This window comes from Osmerus mordax, chromosome 25 (genome assembly GCF_038355195.1).
Source record: "Osmerus mordax isolate fOsmMor3 chromosome 25, fOsmMor3.pri, whole genome shotgun sequence".
Lineage (NCBI taxonomy): Eukaryota > Metazoa > Chordata > Actinopteri > Osmeriformes > Osmeridae > Osmerus > Osmerus mordax.
The window spans coordinates 4,638,904-4,663,531 of NC_090074.1; the positions used below are offsets into that span (position 1 = coordinate 4,638,904).

At 50.6% G+C, this 24,628-nt stretch overlaps 1 protein-coding gene across 1 annotated transcript in view; it reads left to right on the forward strand.

Annotated features, from left to right (window-relative positions):
- The first annotated feature begins 5,325 nt into the window (after positions 1–5,325).
- Positions 5,326–24,628, forward strand: part of kctd16b (potassium channel tetramerization domain containing 16b) — a 34,699-nt gene continuing 15,396 nt past the window's right edge. The window contains exon 1 of the mRNA XM_067228635.1: positions 5,326–6,169. Within this exon, the coding sequence (XP_067084736.1) occupies positions 5,326–6,169 (844 nt within the window). The remainder of the gene's footprint in view (positions 6,170–24,628) is intronic.

A 24,628-nucleotide genomic window follows, 5' to 3' on the forward strand; every position in this document is an offset into this window, starting at 1 on the left:
GTGTTATTGCCTGTTTCCATGAGTGGATTACAACACCCTTTTTCAGCCATCATCACTCTCCCATTCCCTCCTGTTCCTTTTTTCTTTCCACATGCACCAAGGCAGTAGATATACACCTACTGTATAAATAATGACATTTCTCTCTGTGAAAAATCTGTGTGCAATGCGGCGGCAGGAACTGTACATAATTCACCAAGAAAGGGACAGGCCGACTTTCAATCACAGACTTGAGCTGTGTCCTTTCATCCATTTTTCAGCCCGTGTAGGTGCACGGACGACGAATGAATCGGCGGTGACCCAAGTCAAGCCAGAGGCACTCCACGGGGGGTGGGGGGGGGGAGATCCTCTGACTGCGGACAGTTGCACATTCACAGACCAGTCGCCGTGGGTTAGAGGCAAACTATTCCTGTCTCTCTCAGTTTACCGGCTGACGTGACAGAACCGGTGAGAGACAGGCTCCTGGAACCTGTCACAACCCTCTGGTACATCTGTCAGGAAGACAGGGGGAGAATGGTAGATAAGAAAAGAAGAGGGATGCACCTTCCTGGGTGTTCCAGTTTCTGACAGCTGGCAGCAGGAAAATTCCAGGGCTGACTGAAACCCTATATCCATTCGACATTCTCGTTTCAACTTTCTGAGCATCCCTCTGCCTTTTGATTCACACAACACAAATTATTTACAGTCGTTCTCCCACTGGAAACCGTTTGCGTGACGTCACGAAGAGAGACGCGAGCCTCAGACGAGAGCTGTTTCGAAGGGAGCCACCGTTTTCTGTTTAATTATGGAGGTGCTCTCATGTTTTGGTGGCCTTTAGACTGGTGGTTTGGATGTTGTTGCCGTCTGTAAATTCATGCACGTATATTTAGGCACTTGAGTTCAAACCGGTCCACCTGGAGACTCACTGAACCCAGAAGACCGGCGGAAAAACATGCAGCAAGGGGGAAAGAAATGGGTGGAGAGCCAGACCGTGAGAGAGCTGAAGGAAAACATGGACCCGTCCTGCAGCAGCCTACACTGCCATATCCCCCTGTGGGCCCTAACACACCTCCCCTGACACACTCTGAGCGGGCGCTGCTGCCTAGCAACATCTCATCTGCATGATTCGCCGAATCAACAGGGTGAAGGTCCTCGAAACGGGGAGGTTGCACGCCGAGCCATCCACCAACTTCAGGCTCCACCATCTTCCACAACACAATGGCAACCGGCGACCTGTGTTCGGAAAACGAGATGGAAATGCCAAACTAGAGCATGGCCTATTCATGAGGTAATGTTCAGGGCAAGGATTCATTCAAAGTGTCTAAAAAAAGAAAGATTATACATGAGTTTCCTGTCCCTGGAGAGGTAGTCGTGCGTCGATGTCATTTCACCATTCAAACAACCTCAAAACACTGCTCATAACTTACGAAAGGGAGAGTGGCTGCTGAAGGTATAGTGTAAACCTGCTGTCTATAAGAAAATAAAGCTGAGCAAACACAATCCTGAATTCAAAAGCAGGTCTACCGTTGAATGCAAAAGACTCAAGTATGCAATCAATATCCTGGGATTATAGGGAAAGAAGCTATGGTGTCCCATTAATGGGATAAAGTGGTATGGCCATTTTTCTTTTTGGTATAATCAACCATGCATCAGCAATCTCTGATCTTTCCCAGACTCCCCATGATGCAATCAAGCTGCACAAAGGCGAGCTCTCATCCATGAAACGTTCATCACAACTCGCCGAAGAAACCATCAGAAGTTTCGAGTTCCTGATTAATGAATCGTATCATCCGGCCAAACCACAGATGCAAATGATCGTTGGGGGAAAACGATCAGAGGCAAGACCAAAGGCCCCTGGGCAGAGATGGATCAGGTGGGTATCGCGCAGCCCGTCAGCGGTGGACATGTAATGGTCTTGGCTCTCTATTGGTTTCCTTCCCTCCCCGATCTGGCCGCTCAGCGCACCTGCAGCAGCCAGCATCATCATTAGTCGGCGGGATGATAGCGTCCGCGGCGCACTCGATCTGAATGGGGCCGCTGGCAAGGGAACAAGCGCTCAAACTCCTCCCCCCTCCCCCCTCCCCCCCTTCTCCCCTTCAGCTAGCGGTCCCACTTATTTTAGCTGCAGGAGCATCCTGCCAGGCTGCTAAAGCCCTTAATGTGCACTCGTGGGCTCCCTGTTAAGGCTGCTTCTCTCCGGGGGGGGGGGGGAGACACGGACCTAGTTCAGCAGAGAAAACAGCCGTGCCTCGTGAGTGAGCGTCCATAGAGCCACAGAGCTGGAGGGCAGGGAGCAGCCAGACTATCACACTCACGCTCATCTCATACCATTAGCCCAGGGACAGGCCCGCGTGGGCCGGGAAGGAACACTGAGAGAAAGACATAAACAAGGACCAGGAACGAGATGTGCAGGACGCGCTGTGTGCCGCTGAGCCTTACTGACGCCGTCCGATTGGCTTATCTCGCAGGCACAATCCTCCCAATGACTTCCTATCATCCCCCGCTGAGAAGGGCTATATAAAGGGACGGGCTGCCATCTGCAGTATCCGCTCCTCACGTCTGGAATCGGCTTCCCACCCGAATCGGCCCTGTCTCTCCACGCCGTTCAGAGCGGGCGTGCGGGGAGCGAATCGGATCGCATGTGGCCGGGCGGCGGAACCCACTGGTCCGCGGATGTACTGCGTGATACGCACGGCCACACAAGTTACAAAACACACGCACGCGCACACGCACGCAAACTCTCTCTATCCGACGCACATATACACCACGTGCACACACGCGTGCTGTAAATGAAGAAACCATCCTGGGTGGATGCTGAGTCCCGAGGGAGGTGGGATGAGGGGGTTGGGTGGTGGTGGGGGGCGGGGGGGTGGGGGGGGTCACTCTCCCTGAGTCCCTGTGGCCATTAAGTCCACTCTGGGAAGGGGCCGGCATTTGACAAGGAGCCAGTAGCAAACCTGAACCTGGTGCCTTTCCTTGGTTGCCGCTGTCTGATGAAGATAAATGGCCTACGTCTTAGTTTGTTTGTCTGTAGTTAGGACTCACCTAGACTTGTTCACTCATTCGTTACACTGCCTTAGTCTCTGCCGCCCGCTGAACAAATAAATAAATAAATTAAGGAATGCATGAATTTATGTGTCAATGAGTGTCACTTCAATGGTTCTGATATACATATTTCGCCACACCGTGTTATTGCTGGCACAGCTCTATGAGTGCACTGTTTTCAAAAGCCTGTGCGATGACCGTCTAAATTTCTACCCTCTGCAGTATCAAGCCAAACGGGTGGTCAACTTGTCCAAGCCCCTTTCAACACCAGCTCACAGGCCAGTGTAGCCGGTGTGTGGTGAAACTCACTCCTCAAGTATGTAACCGGCCACCCGCGTCGACGAATTGCTAGCTTTTCGTCGGCGTAGTTGGTCGAGGTTGCGCTTGGAAGTCGAGGCAGGTTCGACTCCCGTTGGGAGCGATCATTGGCCGGTGTGCCTCTGACGGAGCTTGCAGGATCACGTCTGTTACACCAGGCTGAATGCATTTATGATCCTATAGCCATGGCCTACTTTCATGTCAGTACACAAAGGTCCTTTGCAAGGCTCTCTCTCTGCAGATCCCCTATAGCATAGTTGCCAGGGCATCACAGGCTGACCAACAGAGATACTGTGAAAACAATAGGGGGATTCTGTAGATAGAACCTAATCATGACAGAAGAACCATTTGAACACATTTAGAACCTAAAGGTCACATGGATCTCCTTATGGTACTGGTTGTCTGGCCTTAATTATCATTCAATTGTTATTATTATTCAATTGTTACAAAGGGTTTTGTATAAAGGAGCATTCTGTTGTTTTTACGATGTATTAACATCGGCGCTGTATACAGCAGATTATCGACACTGGTTTGGAAACGTGTTGATGAAGTAAATAATTTTCCTTGCGGGTTTTGAAAAAGCCACAAAACAATAGTGTCTCCATGCCGAAGGCCGAAGAAAAGCCTTCTATTTAAGTGCATTGAACAAACAGCAAGAGGCGCTGTTGCATATTTATAAGGACGTGAAATTCGAAATGTGGAAGTTGGCAGTTTGAGTTTAAACAGTAGGCAGCAAACAATGGGAGAGCCTACCTGAGTCGGAATGCCTCTTTACGCCCTTTCATGATCCCACTATTTAAATAAATTAAAATGTAGGGCCCTATTGTAATTAGGCCTCAAGTTTAGGCGTATCATAGTTTGATAATTAGGTTAAATCGAAATAAAAAAATCGGTAATTGTGTTGTTGGGTTGTTAATGGCGTCCAAGTATTTTTGTTTGTTTTTAGTACAAGATTATGCCTATCATCCAATCAACTGTCATTTGAAATGTGGGTAGATTTTCAGCCAGTATACTCCTTTAAGATGATGTAATTCTTTATTATCCATTATGGTTTATCCCTGCACCGCCAAGGCAACATCAGCAGAGACGGGTTTTTTTCTTTCTATGAGGCACCACCCAACTCGTAGGGGACCAGAAGAATCGTTTCAGCACCTCGGACAGCGCCAGCCATCTCGCCGCCGGCGCGCGCACGCCCAGGACCCAAAGAATTGCATCCAGAACCCTCATACAGACAGAAGAATCTTTGGAATTCGTCAGGAGGAAATACTGGAGAGATTCCATTTCTTTTAGGTTAAGACTTCTCAGTGATAAGCTACACAACAGAGACTCTCGGATGTGCAACCTCTGTGAAGTTACTAATTAGAAAAATCTTGTATTCGGATTTCCATGATGTTCAAAGGGAACATAGAACTAAAGCAACACCATTGACTAGCACACCTCTCCCTTTGGACAACATTAAGTTCTTGCTGGACTTCTTATTTGTTGCAACCTGGATTTTTGCATTGCATACGCTAAGAGCATCTATTCGTTTTTCTCGGGGTAACAGCAAAGCAAGGAAGCTGATATCCGTTTTTTTTTGACGTTTTCTATTTGATCTGACCGCGGCACAAATGAACTCCCGATTCTTTTCTCGGTAGGGTAATAGGTGGATTCTTTCCCTGAGGAATATGGAATCTGGGCAACGGATGCACCGCTGCAAAGTGCAAGCCTTTCAAACATATATTTGTATTGTCTAGTGTGTAAACATTGTCTGTCATTTGGAAATACATTTTTTGAGTCTAGTGGAGAGCCGCCATCCACAACTCTATCCGGCGACTAAGGCGACTGGTAGGTGAATGACTGAGTTTGAGATTGTACATTTTTATGAATGTTGAATGTGTTAAACTGCTGTCTAATTCGAATTTCAAGCCATCCACGGCGCATCCTCTGTGTATAACTCAATATTGAAACAACTTTTGGACATACATTCACTCCATTTCGTTGGGCATGACGGAAACGATGGCACTGAGCGGGAATTGTAGGACTAACCCTACGCCCAAAGACCAGGGATCTGTTCAGAATAGTTTCCCAGATGTTGTTGAATTAAACGTCGGTGGGCAGGTTTATTACACGCGTCATGCAACACTCGTGGGCACCCCAAATTCCTTGCTGGGCAAAATATTCTCACCCAAGAAAGATGCCACAAACGACTTGGCGCGTGATCCTAAAGGACGGTATTTTATTGACAGAGATGGTTTTTTATTTCGATACGTACTGGACTACCTCAGAGACAAACAAGTTGTACTACCCGACCATTTCCCGGAGAAAGGGAGGTTAAGGAAAGAAGCGGAATACTTTCAACTGCCAGACTTAGTGAAAATCTTGACGCCCGACGACTTAAAACACAGCCCAGACGACTATTTCCACAGTGATTATGAAGATGGCTCTCAAGGCAGCGACCAAAGGATGTGTCCGCCGTCATCGCTTGTGCCCGCTGACAGAAAAAGTGGGTTTATCACAGTTGGGTACCGTGGCTCATGCACGACGGGCCGCGAGAGTCAAACCGATGCCAAATTCAGGCGGGTCCCGCGGATTCTGATATGCGGGAGAGTTGCCCTAGCCAAGGAAGTTTTTGGGGAGACGTTGAACGAGAGCAGAGATCCCGACAGGACACCTGACCGTTACACTTCCCGCTTTTACCTGAAGTTTAAACACCTTGAGAGATCCTTCGACATGCTGTCGGAGTGTGGTTTCCAGATGGTGGCCTGTAACTCTTCAGTCACGGCTTCGTTGGTCAACCAACACACAGAGGACAAGATCTGGTCAAGTTACACTGAATATGTCTTCTATCGTAAGTGTTCAACTTCCATCATCAGCACCACTCATCTTTGAAATGAACCCAACAGTGGACACTTGAAGTAACCACTAGGGGGCACACGTGTTTTCCATTCATTCCTCATAAAGTTACCAATATAACACACACACGCACACACACGCCCTCCCCACCACACACACACTCACACACACCATTTACGGCATCTATCTTTAAGTAGTTCTGAGAAAGACCACATAATAGCTTTGTAAATGAGCAACACAGGAGTGGACAGTCGATGATGATCAATTCAATCCTAGGATCAATGCACCATGTTTCGATATTTATCACTTTGTGATAGTTGTCTCTGTGTACCCAGAAAGGGCTAGATGTGAGACTGCCCTGTTCACCTCCCCGGCAGTGAGTCGGATATTTCAGCCTGCTTTTCCCACACTCCTCTCAGGGAGGAGTGTCAGAGGGAAGACGCCTCTTTTAAAGTCTCTCGTAATATTTTATGGTGCGACAAAAGAGCCCATCCTTAGCGCTGACAGTTCATGATTTGGTGCTGAGCTGCAGTCTAGTAGTGCTGTTTTTTGGAGCTGGGAGAGGCTGCCTCACATGGGCTGGTCCACGGTTCCAGAACCATCCAGGCAAGGCTTTTGCTTGGCGTAAAACCCAACTAATCTGCCCTGTCATGTATGGGAGAGATGAGGCTACTGCCAACAGTAACATCGTAAGTCAGTGTGTTGAGCACGCTATGAAAGCACACTCATCTTCCTCGTCGAGAGATATACAACTGCAGTGGGCAAGGTTTTCGAAAACGGTTTTTTAGAGGGGGGGGGGGGGGGCAAAGATGATCCAAAACCAAAAATACTCGATTCTCCATCTCCTTTTTTATGTATCTGTGAGACTATGCACCCAGTAGACTTCTCCTACCCTAGGATTCAGCCCCATATTTGGTCAACACACACACTGTGTATAGCGGGTCTGTGCTGAGAAGCGGCCCGGAGGGATTGTGTAAAGGTTGAAGGCACCCAGTGGAATCAATGAAGTGTCTGACAGACAGTCTCTCGTTTTTTGGCCTGCTGGCTGACTGCCTGCCTGCCTCCTCACCTCCCTTCTCTCCTCCCCTTCTCTCCCCCACCTCCCCGCCTCAAGCCTCTCTCCCCCATCCTCCCCCATCCTTCCCCTCTTCCCTCTCCTCCAGTGCAGTTCCGTCTCCCCTTCGACGGTAGATCAAACCAAAGCCGAGGAAAGGGGACAGAGAAACAGAGGGAGATTAGCAGGCGCCGAAGCAGTGTGTCGTCGAACACAGTCGACCGGAATAGACGGAAGCACAATAACAGCAGCACCAGTCGCTGCCGTTCGTAGGCCCTGGCGCTCTGTCAGGCCTGTCTGCTTGCCTGGTTGCCGGTCTTGTCTGTGCGTTTCGCCTGCCTAGCAGCGATCCCCAAATTTGTTTACCAATTTGTCGCCCGGTTAGAGTGATTGATAATCGATCACGACAGTGACAGACTGGTTGGTGGACTCCCAGCTGGACCCTCCCGAAGGACGACTGAACCGCCCCCCAGGCAGTGTGGCGATGGCATCAGGCTCCCAATCATCACCAGCTCATTTAGACCACGCTCCATTTTCCTGACATCATTGTTATCTGATTATGTTCCCCGAACAGTCTGTCATTGAGAACGCCCTCTCATATGTGGAGAGGGAGCCACGCGTGAACCAGTTCGCCATTAGACACAGACATTCGCTCGCACGCTCACTCACACATAACTGAATGATTCTCCTGTGTCCGGTAATGTGTTGTGGCAGGTGGGAAAGAGTGGGGTTACGGCACATTAGTGACCCCACACATCCCAGGCCTGCGCACAGAGCGGCAGCCAAAACACAATGCCCAGGTTTCAAGATAAGAAATAAGAGCATTCATTTTGGAACAAATCAGGATTAGGGTTAAGATTTCTACAGGGGGGGGGGGGGGGGGGGGGGGGGGGGGGCAGCTTTTCAATTTGAAATCACACCCTGAACTGACTGACAAGGGAATTCTTAGCCACGGTTGGGAGGCGCTGCCTCTCTGAGGCGCTGCCTCTCTGAGGCGCTGCCTCGCTGAGGCGCTGCCTCTCTGAGGCGCTGCTGGGGCGACGGAGACCTGTCTTGAGACGTGGCGTGATGCCGGTGGGGAGGGGGGCTGATAGGTGCAGCTGCTCCTCGTCTCCCGCACGCCGAGAGAACCGCCGTTACGGCCTCGCATCTGTATAACTCACAGAGGGGGGGAGGAGGGGAGGAGAGAGGGGAGGAGAGAGGAGAGGAGGAGAGAGTGGAGGAGAGAGGGGAGGAGAGAGGGGAGGAGAGAGGAGGGGAGGAGAGAGTGGAGGAGAGAGGGGAGGAGAGAGGGGAGGAGAGAGGGGAGGAGAGAGGAGGGGAGGAGAGAGGGGAGGAAAGAGGGGAGGAGAGAGGGGTAGAAGGAGCGAAGAGGGGGTGAGGGGGGGGAGACAGAGAGTTGTGTGTGTGTGTGTGTGAGAAAGAGAGAGACGGACAGAGAGAGAGAGCGCGGGCGTGTCTTTGCGAGAAACCCGCGGCGGCGTGCGTGCGAGAGAGACGGAACGTGCGAGAGAGAGAGACCCATCTTCAACTGATTCAACGATTGATTCTCTCAAAAACGTCCATCGACAGGACGTTTTTGAGAGAATCAATCGTTGAATCAGTTGAAGATGGGTCAAGTATCAGGTTCATTTGAAGTACGACGTATACATAATAACGTTACCAACATAACGTCATCGACACACAAACATCAGACAATAACACAAAGACAATTCCATACAGCTCCATCTAGAATGTAACCGGAGAGTCCAACAGACACCAGCACTACCCAGCTGATGGCCCTGAACCCCCCCGAACGTCCTTCGACAGACCATTTTATAGCACGCAGTTCTCAATGGTCATTGGTCCATAATACAGACATGCAGCTATACCAAATCTCTTCTGCCATTGGCTTACTCCTTAAAACAATACAGTTGAATCCACATTGTCTCCAGACCAACTGTCTCTCCCCTCCAGGTGACAAGACCTCTTCCAGGTCAGGAAGTCATAACTCCAGGGGTCATTTACCCCAAATTGTCACCTGTCCCTTTTGGAAGGGTCATTCCATTTCAGAGTTAATTAAGCCAATTTACCACAAAAAAAAACCCTCAAGTCATCAGCAACACCTTACAATCCTTTGAACGCCACTTAACGATCTCCCCTTCCTGTATAAGCAACAGATGTCCGATCAAATTGTCTCTTACCAATGAACATAGAAGCTTACAATTCAAACCACATTTAAGATACATACATTTTACATACACAAGCCCCAAATTTCCATCACAAGAGACAACCAGCAAGAGAGAGTTAGAGAGCGAGAGACAGACGGACACTACAAGAGAAAAAGTATTATCTACCAGCAACAATCCTCAACTCCAAAGGCAGGCTGGACAAGAGCCAAGAGTTTTACAGATAGGGGCCTGTTTGTGAGAGAGATATGGGGGGGGGGGGGAGAATGTGAAGTATTTCCCTGTTCCCAGACTGGTGTGCATGCGAAGTGATGACCAAGGTTGTTCGTGAAATGTGTTATGTTGAGGCAGGATAGTGGAGATGAGAGTTTTAAGAGATGCTCTTCACCAACGCTGCAATGCTGCAATGCATCAAACCATCGTAGGGGCCTTTGGAGCAGGATCTGTGACCACCCTGAAAGCTTGCTCACAAAAACAAACCCACGATCACCAAATCAGAGCCCCGTGGAACGCAATGTATCGGTTGTTGCATTGGGGAATAGAACCGCACTTTCATTCTGTGTCAGTGCAAACGGTTTAGGATTCGTTTGGGGGGGAGTTTTCAACCGAAAAAGAAATGGCGAAGAAATCGCTTGTTTAAGCGGCAAATTGTGCTCTTTGGTGCGATGCTTGTCCTGGAATGGTATTTAGGAGGGCAAAGACAAATCCAAGAAAACAACACCAGGTTCATCAAGGACGTGCCTTTCATTCAGAAGGAAAATCTCCTCCCTGCTCATTGGAAAACATGAACTTAATCGAGCCATTTCCCCCAGCAAGCAATATTTTTGCCTGCTAAGCGCCTGTGGAAAGCTTTCAGAGATTGGAGGCCTATTACTCATGGTGGCCGCCTTCCAATTCTGTTGAAATGGTGCAGACAGCAGCCTTGTGTGTCTTAGCTGTGTATGTTTATCATGTTTAAAAGATAAGTATAAGCATGTTTGTCAGCATGTGTCTCCCACATGTATTGTGGTTTACTGAAAGCCTTGTGTTATTACCGGTTCTGTGGAGCCGAATGTAGCCTATTGAATGGATTGTATCTGTGATATTGTCCATATACTGACGTTGTACTGAAGTAAGACTATAGTAATCCTGAGATTGTATTGCAGCTGTGTATATACCCAACCCTACCCTACCACAACATACCATACCATACCACACTGTACTAGTCTCCCTGTGTCTAGAGTGGTAGGGGAGAAACAAACCCCATTCCCATGTTTTAACCACTTGTACAGTGCAGCTATTTTAACGTACGTCAGCCAGGATATTAGACGTAAAAATATGTGATGTGTATGACTGTTTGAAAGGCAAACTGCCCGTCGAGTTCACGCTGACATTAGTCCTGAGAGTCTGTGCGGCTAGCTGTTACATCAGCCTTCACACAGCTGACAGTAGAGCTCAAGCTTGTTAGTATTCAAAGAGCTGTGTGTGTGTGTGGCCTATATATGGGTGGCCAGAAATGTGAGTGAACGTGTGTGAGTAGCTTGTGTGGTTTGTGCGGTTGTGCAGTGTGCGAATCCGTGGGAGCGAGAGAAGGCGAGAGAGAAAAAAGGGGTCTGAGTAGTCACTGTGTGCGTTTCTGCATGTGTGGGCGCGAGCGGACCGTGTGTTCATATGTGATCGTGTGCACTTGCGTGTGTGTGGGCAATCGAGTCCTTATCTCGGCTTGTGCGCGCATGTGTGTGCGGAGAGTGTGCGCAAAACGGAGGCTAACGGAGGTAGACAACGGTCCAAATTAATCACCCCGAATCTCATTCTCGCCAATTAGCATCGTTCTCTGTTGACACGTAAGACAAGCGTCTCCCCTTTCATCCTGACCGGCGGCGAGCCTGGGGAAAAAGTCTAGAAATCCGGTCGAGGCCTTCGCCAAAACCTACCCTACAGCCCAGAAAATGAGCTCCGCTGGATAACCGCCACGAGCGCAGGAGTGATGGCAGGTTCATGCGCTCCCTAATGGTGATTCAGCTCTCGGTTCGACCTCGTCTTCCTGGCAAAGTGTACATGTGCTGTACAGCTTGTCGGTGTCTCTTAACTTGCCTTGTCTTGAGCTGCAACAGTCATTGTGTGGTCTGCCTCATGTCTTATGTAATAGAGTGGTAGACACTGGTCTGAGGAGTGGGATGTCTAGCGCGGTCTAGAAGGCTATTGCTCGTTAGATGGACACCGCTAGATCTAGATGGCATTAGAACATACGAGAACACCAAATGAAGTGGTAAGTAAAGTCAAGTTTATTTGTGTAGCATTTTTCAAAACAGTGTTACAAAGTGCTTTACATGAATCAAATACAACAAACACAAACAATAAAAGGAAATGGAAAAAAATAAGTAAAACAACAACAGGGTAAATCCCCATAATACAAAGAACATCTTCAAGTTCAAGTCTTTTATTGTCAGATGCACAGAACAACACAGGGTCAGACTGGTCACTGAAATTCTAAAGACAACGCAAAGCAACCTGGCATAACATAACATATACGTACACAGAACATAGATTACATCTATGATAAGCTAAAATATAGTAAACCTCATATACAAATAATATACAATATTCAATGCAATATACTAAACCTCTAAATACACATACACATAATAACCTATACTAACCTTATAAACCTATACTAACCCAAGACAAGTGAAGTACAATAGTGCAATATTGCAGATAGTGCAACCAGTAGCTGAAATAATCTATACTAACCTTATAAACCTATTCTAACTACGCTAACTATCTTAAAGCAATAGTAAACAACAACAATGAATAAAAGACAACAAATTTAAGATGGGGGGGGGGGGACTATTCAGTAAAAGTGTGTTTTCATTCTTGTATCATACAGTGACTAACAGTCGGAGAGATTACCTAAAAGCATTCAGGGACTTGTAGTCTGTTTTGAGGGTCGATAGCGTTCCGGCTACCTGGTCAGTCGGGCAAGGCATGCTTAATCAAGCACAGCTAAGTGATTTGAGGGGATTTCCAATGGACTTGGAGGCATGTGGACCAGGAGTGTGCAGGAGCGGGCCTGTTCTGTCAGGGGAGCTGGGTATCCATGCAATTTCCTATCACACAGATTGGCTTGTTGTCTCTGTAGTATCTGGAGCATGAAAGTGCTCTGATAGCATTCTCTCTCTGTGTGTCTGTCTCTGTCTCTCTCTCCTCTTTCTGTCTGTCGGTGTGATGGGAGTGAACTGCAGCAGTCTCATTGATCGGGTTTACCTGAAGCACTCAGGAGAGCTAGCCGTTCTGGCTGTTGTTTTTGCTCTGCACCATCTTACCCCACCTCTCTCTCCCTCTTTTTTACTCTCTTCCCATCTATCTCAGTCACCCCCCCCCCCCTTTCTTTTTTTTTTTACTCTGAACCACGTGTCTCTGTCTCCTTCTTTCTCTCCCTCTCTCTTTTCCTCTACCTGGGTTATCTTCAGCCTGCTGTAAGGTGAAGTCTCGGCCAGTGTCACAGGGCTGCTGGGACACTGATGTACCCAACACACCTGCTCAGGGAAAAGAAAACATCGTCTTTAACTCACTTCCTCCCTGTCACACCTGGCACGGAGACGTGTTCGGCGTCGGTTCCCTGGAGCTTCCTGTGTGTGTGTTTGTGTGTGTGTGTGGGTGAGGGGGGGTGAGGGGGGGGGGGTGAGGGGTGACAGTCTACCCACATGTGGCCCCTCTTTTCTCGCGACCTGCCCGTGACACCGGAGCAAAAGGCTTCCTGAGAGTCATCGTCAATCACAGGGAAATTGTCACCCTGTCTGTCTGCATCGGGCGGAGACTGAATGACTGTTGAAGAACGGCTGTGTTTGGACGGCTCATCTTGGCACAATCAAGTCCCATTACACGACAGCCAGATGGGACAGTGGGTGGGGCCCCATACACACACACACACTTAGTTTGGATCTTACAGCCATATAGCTGGCTAAGTACTTGGAAGTGATGAGCTGTTAGAGTTGGTGTGGCGTCAATGTGAATAGATGCCTTTCATATGGGTGATCTGAATCTTTGAATTGCAAAGAATAAATGAGTTATTGCAAGTGACTTACTGAGCATTGATTTAGCAAATGGCGTTGATGATGTTCGGATGAAAATAGATATTAAGCATTGTGAGCTCGATAATGGAAAAATTAATTTCAATTAGAATGTTTTCCAATGTAACATTCGACTGCATAAATCACCCAGCGATTGCCCAACTCCACGCTGGTGAAGATCGGTGCTCGGCTCATTTTGTGGATGTTTTTATTGGCAAACAATTGTTCGGTCCCTACTCCTTCTCTCCTAAAGCTGGGTTATGTGGTTCATAAACTAGCAAGGTCACATGGCTCAGAAAAGTAAGCCATCTCACCCAGAGTCTCTCCACTCATATTTCCTCTCCTCTCAGGAGCTTTCCTGGCATCTTTAGAGGCCAATGGATCATCGCAGAGTACCGCTCTCTGACAGGTTCAGAGACGGGGCTGGCTGATTGCCCGAGCCCCCCCCACCGTCCCCGCCCCTGAGGGGCTGCCCACACGCACGAACCAATCCGGGTTGAAACTCCGTCGACACAGAGACCACAAAGGGCAGGCGCACGCCCGTGTATCCCTTCTCTCCCTCTTTGCCTCATGTTTATTTCACACTCCTCTGCTCGGAAAAAAGACAAGTCTGCCCATGATCTGTTGTTGGGAGTTTATAACCCTTAAAACAGCATTGACAGTGCGTGCTGTCATCATGGGCCGGAGCCCAGTTTAGGAAATACGGGGTGACCGGCCTGTTCCGAAGCTTTGACGGATGTCGGTATGTGCTTTCGAGGAGGTGAGCCAGGTCTGTACGTGTCTGGTATGGGCTTGAGAGGGGGGGAAGAGGAGAGAGGGAGGGAGGGAGGGTGAAGGGGTGAGAAAGGTGGGACAAAGATAAAGAGAGAGAGAAAACCGGAGGGGTAAGGGGGGAAACAGGAAGAGGGAGATCGAGAGAGAGAGGGAAGGGGGGAGATGGGAAGAGAAAGAGGGAGAGGTAGAGAAAGGGAAAGAGGGAGATAAGCGGCGAGAAAAGAAAGGCGCGCGGGGAACGAGGAAAAAAACACAAAAGGAAAACCAAGTGGTGTTTCATCTCCAGGAGAGCAGGCCTGACTCTCTCCGAAGTAAATAGCCTTCTTGCCTTGAGAGTCTCCCCGCGAATTTGACCTTGACTTTGAAGGGAAAATGACTTCCATCCCCACTCTGCCGTGCCTTTGAAGTCCAGATAGGCTGGTCCAGAAACACACTGTTTGTCTTTCCGCATGAGAGTGAGGGGCTGTGAATGAAAACGTGGAATGAAAAGCCTAACATCTCGGAGGAAGGCAGGTGAAGATTCCGGCACAAAGAAGGGAGGGATGGATTTAATTCGGATTTTTGCCGTGCTCAGCTTTGGGTTCCCCCCCCCCCCCCCCCTTACATTCTACAGTGTTGTAGAGAGTGGGAATGCCTCCTCCTGCCTCCTGTCTCTCTCTCTCTCTCTCTCTCTCTCTCTACCTCTCTCTCTGTCTCTCTCTGTCTCTCTCTCTTCCAGCTTTGACGAGCCGTGACAGGCACGCTGTAACGGAACATGAAAGAAACGTGCGCCGAGGCGACGGTAATTTAACAAACCGCAATTAAGATCCCCCCCCCCCCCTCGTTAAACATGTCCAGACTTTTAATTTAGTCTGCCGTTACAATTCATTTATGTAACATAAAATATATATATTCATCTATGTAACATAAAATATATGTTGCAATGCTCATTGGGAAACTAATGAACATTAATGGATCCGGTGTGTGAAATGAAAATCTGGTCATTTTTAGGGGCTGGGACCGAGTCCCTGAAGCCACAATCACGAGGGTCATCTCTTCTGGGAGGCACGCGAAAGCTTCCGCGAACTGCTCCTTTATCCACCCCATCTCCTCTCCTAGTCTAACTAGTCCTGAGGTCAGAGAGAGACGAATTTCAGTCGGAGTGAAGCGAAATACCTCGAGACGGGTCCTTTCTGGTTCAGGACTGACTGGGGGGCTGGCATTGACATTTGGTTTCTCCAGTCACTTAAGTTTGGAAGCCACACTTGCGCTGGAGGTAGTACTTTTCGTCTTCAACTGAATCGCTCCACTGAACACCACTCTTATATAAAGAAATCCCTCCCAGTCAAAACAAGCCGGTTAGGGAATCGGGCTAGTAATCAGAAGGTTGCCGGTTCGATTCCCCGTCGTGAAAAAAACAACGTTGTGTCCTTGGGCAAGGCACTTCACCCTACTTGCCTCGGGGGGGGGGGGGGGGGGGGGGGGGGGTGGGAATGTCCCTGTACTTACTGTAAGTCGCTCTGGATAAGAGCGTCTGCTAAGATGACGGCAGGAGTCAATTTAGCAGCTTCTTCAAATCCTAACAAAAGGATGCCAGCCCGTCTGGATGATGAACCGAACGGCCCTCCTTAAATAGATGATCTTATCTTAGAGGACTCTCGTTGTCATACGAATTATGCAGATGAAGGACGGCGCAATTAAGGTAGAATGAAAAGTCATCTGTTCTCATTTGATTTTTGACAACGTCCTCCATTCATGGGCTCTGTTTCACCGACAGTGAATTGGCTGGCCGTGACACCGCTCTGAAACCAGGAAGAGGAACAGGAGAAACATTGAATGTGGGAATATCTTCTTCGAGAACTTGAGAGGTCATTACTGATAACCCCAAGAAAGATGTTCCTGTGATGACATGTTTGATATGCACTCCGTCTTGTCTAGGAATGAGTACAAAAGGGAAATGTTTAATTGCTCGAAAAACCTGCCACATGCACAATAGCGAGGTCATGGAGGAAACCGCTTCCATTTTAGCATTCATGCCATCACTCTAAATTAATTAGAAACCGCTATCCAGATGAAAAGAAATAGAGAGGTATTGGAGGCAAGTCATAGAGTCTTTTAAACCAAATGCCACAGCGAGCGAAGACTTCACGGAATCCTTACTTGGACAGGACGTTGGCTGTGTTGTTCCCTCAAACCCTTCTCTAAATGTCATGTGTGGGTGCTTGCAAAAGAGGAGCCGCTTTTCCTGGAAATGTTGGTGCGCCTCTCAGTCAAAGAGAGTTAAAGAGCAACACAGAAGCGTCTAGAAGCACAGAGACGTGTGTTGGCGCTGCCCAAAGTTTCCCCCGTCCCAGTATTTCAATATCAAGGTGTCCGTCTTACATTTACATTTAGTCATTTAGCAGACGCTCTTATCCAGAGCGACTTACAGTAAATACAGGGACATTCCCCTGAGGCAAGTAGGGTGAAGTGCCTTGACCAAGTACACAACGTCATTTGGCACGGCCGGGAATCGAACCAGCAACCTTCTCATTACCGTCTTAATAATTGTGCAACGCAATCACACGGCTCCCTTACTAAGACTGCCAACTACCAGGTAAAGAATATATTTCCATCCCGTATGCAAGTGCGCATTTGGACGTTGACAAGATTAGGTTGGCGCTTCATGAGCAGACAAACGCCCTCCTCGGTGCCGTTAGAAAGGCTGAATCGACAAACGACAGGATTTTTGTCTCACCAACAGTTTTACCAGCGAGCTCAGCACAGCAGAACAGCCCAAGTCGGGGGGCCGGAGCTAGCCGGCGCCGGGCGCGTTCAGACCGACGTGCGCCGGGTGATTGTCCGAGGCGCTCCCGGAGGTGCCGGAGCTGGTGCCATGGAACAACTCAGACGAGATGCGCTCCGACATCTCCGGTTTTTGAATTCCGTCACCTTGGTGATGAGGAGGGGCGGGAGGGGGGATAGAGGAGGGAGGAGGAGGGGGAGGTGGAGGGGGAGGAAGAGGAAGGATAGGAGATGGATGAGTAGGCAATGGAAGGAAGCAAAATGAAGATTAAAGGAGGAGGAGGAGGGGGGACCAAGGGGCACAGTAGGGGGGGAAGGAGGCTGAAGGTTGAAAGGTAAAGAGCAGGGAGAGCAGGTAGGGGTGAGGAGATGGTCTGTGTGGCGGAGTCTGGGTAAACAATGGGCGAGGAGCTGAACGCTGGTGCCCCGAGGAGTAGCGCTGACTGGCAGGGATGAATATTGTTTCCGAGCAGTCCTCAATGACGGCTCCAAGTTCTCCTAACTAGGCCGGCAACAGGGGTTGACGTGGGAGGGAGTTCCTTCAAGGGAAAGACAGCGTCGTCGACTTCGCGAAAGGGGGCGACGATTGCCGACGAGACGGAAGAAGCCGGACACATTTACCTTTTGAGTCCGAGCGTCGATTGAACTGTCGACACGCGTCGACGTTTGAATGTTTTCACGGCCCCCCCACCCCCAAAATGGAGAAATGATTTCATTTCATTTTTCCGATCGTCTTTCCATCGTCTTCCTCCCACACACCATTAGGGAAGTTTGCACTCGCTCTTCAAACGACTCCTCCACATGCTTGAAGCCTTTGGAGATGGGTGAAGTTTCCAAGCGAGTCTTCCAGACATCAAAGCACAGTCAGGTTTCAGAGAGATGTGTGTGTGTGTGTGTGGGGGGGGGGGGGGCGGAAGAGGAAGAGGCACATCGGCAAGACTTTATTCGGATTCCATATTCACGAGGCCGCTGTGGAAATGCACTATTCCCGGACGCTCTTTGTAATGCTGCACTTTAGCTCCCTCACGCAAACACTCCTCCCCCCCCCCCCCGCCCCTTCCCCCCCCGCCCCCCGCCGCCACACGGACATATAGGCGCACCGCGCACACGTACGAACACGCACACCCACCATTTAACTGAATGAACTCTGCAGCAAAGCAAAGTCGCACATCAGCAGCCTTGGAGAGAGAGAGAGGGATGAATTGGGGATCGAGAGAGAGAGAGAAAGAGAGCAAGAGAGAGAGAGATGGATGGATGAAGACGGAGGGAGGTATGAAAAGAGGTCGAGGGAAAAACACGAGAAAGACGACCCGTACGGGTTTTTCGGAGCCGTGACGATTTTGTGCTTTGAGGAGTGGTGGCTTGATGACACAAACACCCTTTCCCACACCTCGCACACACACACACCCACCCACACACACACCCACACACCCACCCACACAAACACTTCTCCACCCAGAGGTCCTTAACCACACCTTTATGTCTCCTTTCCTCCCTTTGGTTCCAGTTGGGTCCATTGCGCTGACAGCCAGTCCTGTTCGGAAATCAGCCAGAATGCCGTGTTTTCGGCCCGGTTGAGAGCTGAGGCTCGACCCACTACATTGTGGCAGTTCGATCGTGGATATAGTTGAAATTGGGCCAGTCCCGAATCAGCAAACAGACCATGAAGCTGAACACCTGAGGGTTGTAGGCGCAGATAAACACAAAAGCCGACGTGGCTAACATTTTCTATATTTAATGTGAGCTATCTCTTCCGTGTTATTTGTTCCGTGTTCACACGACAATAATAACATTCTCACTTTGTGAACGCTTGTTCACAAACAGCTTCAACACTTTTGCATACGTTACATTTCAGACAGCAGACCCAAGTGTTGATTTAAAATGGTTGATAAAGAAATATGTATTTTGGAGCCCAAAATAATTGATACGTTTGGACCGATTCAAACAGTTATGTTTGGTGGTAGTGTATGGTTCTGCCTCAGAAATCGTTCTCCCTGAGAATGCAATAACTTTAAATGATGAATCAAAGGCAGGGAGCTGCACTATATCTATCATCCCCCAGACAAATAGAGTGAAACAGTGGTGTGCTGGAGGCAGCAACCGACAGCAGGATGAGATAGCCATCTTTTACTGTAAATAGAACGTCCCAGGAGGCTCAGTGTGTGTGTGTGTGTGTGTGTTTGTGTGTGTGTGTGTGTGATGATGAACCGTCTGACCGTCACCTGGTGCCCGCCACGGATGTCATCAGCTTGAGTTGACCAACGGGGAGTCAGGTGGCTGAGCGGTGAGGGAATCGGGCTAGTAATCCGAAGGTTGCCAGTTCGATTCCCGGTCATGCCAAATGACGTTGTGTCCTTGGGCAAGGCACTTCACCCTACTTTCCTCGGGGGAATGTCCCTGTACTTACTGTAAGTCGCTCTGGATAAGAGCGTCTGCTAAATGACTAAATGTAAAATGTAATGTAACAGGACTGATGTGAATGTGCAAAATGTGAAGGGTAGTGGAGTCTAGAATGAAGCCAAGGGGGGGGGGAGTGTTGGTCAGGGCGTTCAGGCTGGCGTTGGAACGTTCCGGGCGGTACCCGTGCCATCTTGCCATCAGAGCGCTCGGGGGTGGGGTGTGTGTGTGTGTGTGTGTGTGGGGTGGGGGGGGGTGATCAGTCCTCATTCTCCTTCCTGCACGCTCAATATGAATGTGATTAGAAGACTCCAAATTGCTTCTGAGCAAAGCTTTTAGCTCCTCTACCCCAACCTCCCCCCCCCCCCTCTGGCCCCCCTCTCCCTCCGTCTCTCGCTCGTCCGAGTGGTTGTGTCTCCACCGTTCAGCCATTAGACTGTTAAAGGTCTGCTGGATGTGGATTACCTCCATCGCGAGGGACCGCGCTACTCCATTTTCACTATCACCACCGATATAATCATCATCATCACCATCATTTACGGATCCATTCGGACCGGCCCCTCGCATGCCAAGCGAAGCCGTAGCCCTCGCTAAATGCGTGCTGAGCAAGAGTAAATGTTGCAGCAGGGGAGGTCGCACGTCAAGACGAGTAGCCTCTTAGGTGCTCGGTGGTGTGTGTGCGTGCGTGTGTGTCTCTCTCTGAGTGTCAGGGCCTGGAGAGGTCAGCAGTCTGTCTCGTCGCATTACAGCGCGCACGCTGGACGTCGTCGTCGTAGGCATCGCGTTACCGCGTCAATTTCCAGGACATTATGCGGGCCGCTTACAGTTTGACGTAAGCAACGTCTCTTTCTTTTAAAGGGTGGGGAGGGGGGGTGGGGAGGGGGGGGGGGAGGGGAGGGTTACGCAGAAGGGGCAGATCATTACTTGGCCACCTCTTCTATGCTAATTCCTATTAAGGAGCCTTGACGCTGATGCGGGTGCCCTGGCTAGCCAAGGGGGCTGAGAGAGCGGGGGGGGGGGGGGGGGGGGGGGGCTCCAGCGCCGTGGCGCTCTGCGGCCCCAGTGATGGATCTGCTCCGCATCGACCCCTGACCCCGGGATACTGCGCAGAGCCACTCCAGCCCCTCCCGCTCGCTGATACGACACACACGCGATAATGCCCGAAGGCACATACAAATCCAGTGCGCGCACACAATAATACACACACGCACACACAATATCACACACGCACACACAATAGTACACACACGCCCACATAATAATACACGCACACAATAATACACACACAATAATACACACACACCCACACAATAATACACACACAATAACACACACACACCCACACAATAATACACACACAATAATACACACACAATAATACACACACACCCACACAATAATACACACACAGTAACACACACACACCCACACAATAATACACACAGTAATACACACACACCCACACAATAATACACACACAATAATACACACACGCCCACACAGTAATACACGCACAATAATACACGTACACGCAAACGTCCAGAACGCGCGCACACACACAGCGGACAAAGCAGAGCTCTAATTTATACATGCTGATATGACACGGCGTCTTCACAGGCCGTCGTTAATCACTGTCGATAACGGTCGTACTCGATCAGTTTTCTGTTTCCGCAGTCAGAGCCTGAGAGGAGAGAGAGCCTGGCGGAGTCTCGTCGCGATAACAACCCGGGAGACAATCTCACAGCCCCGGTCAGCTCTCAGAGCCCATGTGACCATGTCAATTAAGAGCAGGGCGCGTGATGGACGGCACAACCCCCCCTCCCCTCCCCCTCCCCGCAGGCCTGCGAAGTCAGCTCAGGGAGAGGAGGAGCGAGGGCGGGTTGGACGATACGCCGGCGCCCGTCAGAGTGCGACACGCCAACGCGGCTCAGCTCCCCCAGCTTAGCCCCCCCTCCCGCCCCTCCTCCCGCCCCCTCCCGCCCCCCCCCCCCCCCCCCGCCCCCCTTGCCCCCCCCGGGTCTGGCACACCATGTAGCCGCGGTGCGGTTGGGCACGGTCGAAGCTCATGCCCGGCCCCCCCTCGCGGGCACGGGGGAGGCAGCGCGCAGGTGTGGGGGGGGTGGGGTGGGGGGTGGTGGTTCGTGCGTGCAGCGGCGTGACAAGTGCTCAGCCCCGGAGCTTCACCGCGGCGAGCCTGTCACTCGGTCGCCGCCCCGGCGACACAGGAACGAGGGGTGGGGGGGCGGGGAGGGTGGGCTTGTGGATTGAGGGTCGGGGGGGGGGGGGGGGGGGGGGCAACCTTTCTCTCTCTGGAGCCCGCCAACCTCCCACCAGGGAATCCAAAACACCACCGCTCGCTCCTGCACGGTGCGGTCGTCGTGAGCGAGATGGTGTACGCACCGCGGCTCCATCGAGGGGTCGGTCCTCTACAGGGAAACCTTCTCTGAGGGCCCAGCCCGAGACAGACAGTATTTCATTAAAAAAAAGCCCTCTTAACATTTACATTTTGTCATTTAGCAGACACTCGTATCCAGAGCGACTTACAGTAAGTACAGGGACGTTCCCCCGAGGCAAGTAGGGTGAAGTGCCTTGGAGCACTTCAAACATCATTCTGCGGTGCCGAGAATCGGACCGGCAACTTTCTGACTTCTAGAGATACAGACAAGGACTCCTTCCCCCCCCCCCCGCGCGTTTGTGTCGGGTCGCTGAGAAGCAACTTCATTATAAAGACACAGTTTCAATTAGATAAACAGTGATTTGTGGGCCCGTGGAGTTCCCCCGCCCGTAGTGAGTGGGCCTCCTGTTGTCGCAGTGCTCTCATCTAATTGCTTCGGTAGACAGTAGGAAATGAGGGGGGGTCAAGTGCTGCCGAAAATAATCCCCTGCACCCATTAACCCCCCTCCCCTTCCCAGGGATGTGGGTAATGGGGGGGTCCCAACTGTGTCTGGGCTCGATTCTCTCACCAACTGGACGGCAGACAGACTTTCGATACCCCAGTGCTCCTCCATGTGGAGAATACCAGCTGCACGCCCTGGGTTAGTCCCCCAATCCCAGCCCCAACCCACGATCCCTGGACAGAGACCCGGCCGGTGGGGGGGTCTGGCGGTAGTTGAGCTCTGGTCTTGGCGAGATACTGGAGAGGTAAGCAACAGACGGTCTCTGAGGGGCCGGATCACAGTATCAGGCAGCCTCCGTCTTATAGCCAGTCAATACCTTCATCCCGTGGCGCTTGTGTGGGTCTCTCTCTCTCCTCTCCCTCTCTGTACACACACACACAGCACACACACACACACGTTTGGCACACACACGGCCCGCTCTCCGCCTTTCGCTATCTCGGCCCACTTCTCCTCCTCTCTGCTTCCCTCGCTCTCCTCGTTCACCCCCCCGGAGAAAGAATACCGCCGTTTCCGAGGTGACTCGTTTTCCCACAAAGTTATTTTAATGTTGGAGGAGGGGAAGGGGAGGACCGTTCATTACATTTCCTAAATGTCGAGCCCATTGATCGTGGCCCGGGCCAGTCACTGATAGATGGCCCAGACATTCGCTAAGCCTGAAGGAAGGGTTCGTTGTATGTTTAGCAGTTTTATGGGACAATACTTTATGGCGCTATAGGCTGCCGCCATGGCAATATGGTTAGCAGGCACCGGCCTTCCGAGAGTACGTTTGAATCAGGAAGCGATACTTGCAATCCTTCTTGATGTGGACGTGTTTATTTAGGATCGCCTGTCATTGGCAAGCGTGTGGATGCTTCGTTTTGGTTTACCCTCGTGACTCGGGATCGAGCTCGCGGGAATGCTAATCCCGTTTTCCGCCCCCCCGTTACCTTTCGCAGCGACGTTTTCTTGCCGTCTTTCCAGATGGTTCCGTTCGCGTTGGTTCCTGGCGGTTCAGGCTCGCTCGCCTGTGCTGCTGTGTGTTCGATGCGGACGGCCGAGACCGGAGGCTGGAACATTAGGTCAGGGTTCCCTCGCTCACAATGAGCTAAAACCTCCACGAGTTGCATAATTCAGCGGCGTTTACGCCGTACACGAAAGCCCTACAGCTACAGGAAGGTCCACGTGACGCCATCCCCACCGTCCTTCCTCGCGACCCAGGGACCCGATTTCGCGGTGTCTGTGCCTGTCAGGAAGAACCACGTCGTGCAGACGTGAACATTTTGGGTCTTCGTCTGCCGATGTGCGGGAAGCATTGTTCAGAACCGGGGGGGGGGGGCGGTGTGTCTCTTAGTCAGTGTGCGGGGTTGGGTTCAGGGTGTGTCTGTGTGTGTGTGTATCTGGTCCACTCAGACCAGCGGGGATGAAGACAGGGCTGTGACTCCTCCCTTCTGAGGGCTTCTCTCTTCTGCTCATGTGAACAAAACACTGTTTGCATTGCTAATGAGGGGCGCTCCGAAAGGCACTCTGTGGTAATTGCTGAGGCGGGGGCAATGCACATAAACAAAAACACCACTGGCTGCACCCCCCCCCGCCCCCCAAGCCTCCAGCCCCCCCTCCCCCTAATTGCAGTTAATGTGGGGCTGTCTTCCCCCTGCATGGCCCCAGCTCAGAGAGAAGTAGGCAGGGTAGGGACGACCAGTAATCCGTCAGTTTCCGGGGAAGGTAATTAGGGTAGCACATCTCAATATATACGTACATTAGCTAAGCTCATTCTGAAGGCAAATATAGGTAATGGAAATATCATGGAAATAGATGGTAATATCCTGGAAATGTATAGTGCAATGCAATACCTCCGACTTATACAATGTATACAATGTACCATAATATATGGTGGCACATGCCAATGTATCAGCTTAGCTTATTCTGATTGCATCCAATGAACACTTGTTCTATGGTGGAACCACAGTAAACCCAGAGGCACATGTACCGGGCCACCCAGGGCCCCGGCAAGTTCTGATCGACTGAGAATCCGTTGCGACAAGACAGTAAGTTAGAGGAGAGAGTTGTCATTTCCAGTCTATTTTCAGCCCCATGTATAATTTAGCATCGAGAGCTATTTCCAGGACATCTTGCAGATGCAGATGGAGAGAGATGGAGAGCAGAGAGGACGAGCGAAAGAGAGACAAAGATGGAGGGTGGGGGGAGGGAGGGTGGGGGGAGGGAGGGTGGGGGGGGGGAGGGTGGGTTGGGGGGGGTGGTTTGCGAGATTGGTGATGAGGAGGTAATTCGACATTGCAAGCCCTTTCTGTTTTTCATTCTGAAACCACGCCATCCCTCCCTCCCTCCAGCTCCCTCCCTCTCTCTCCCTCTCT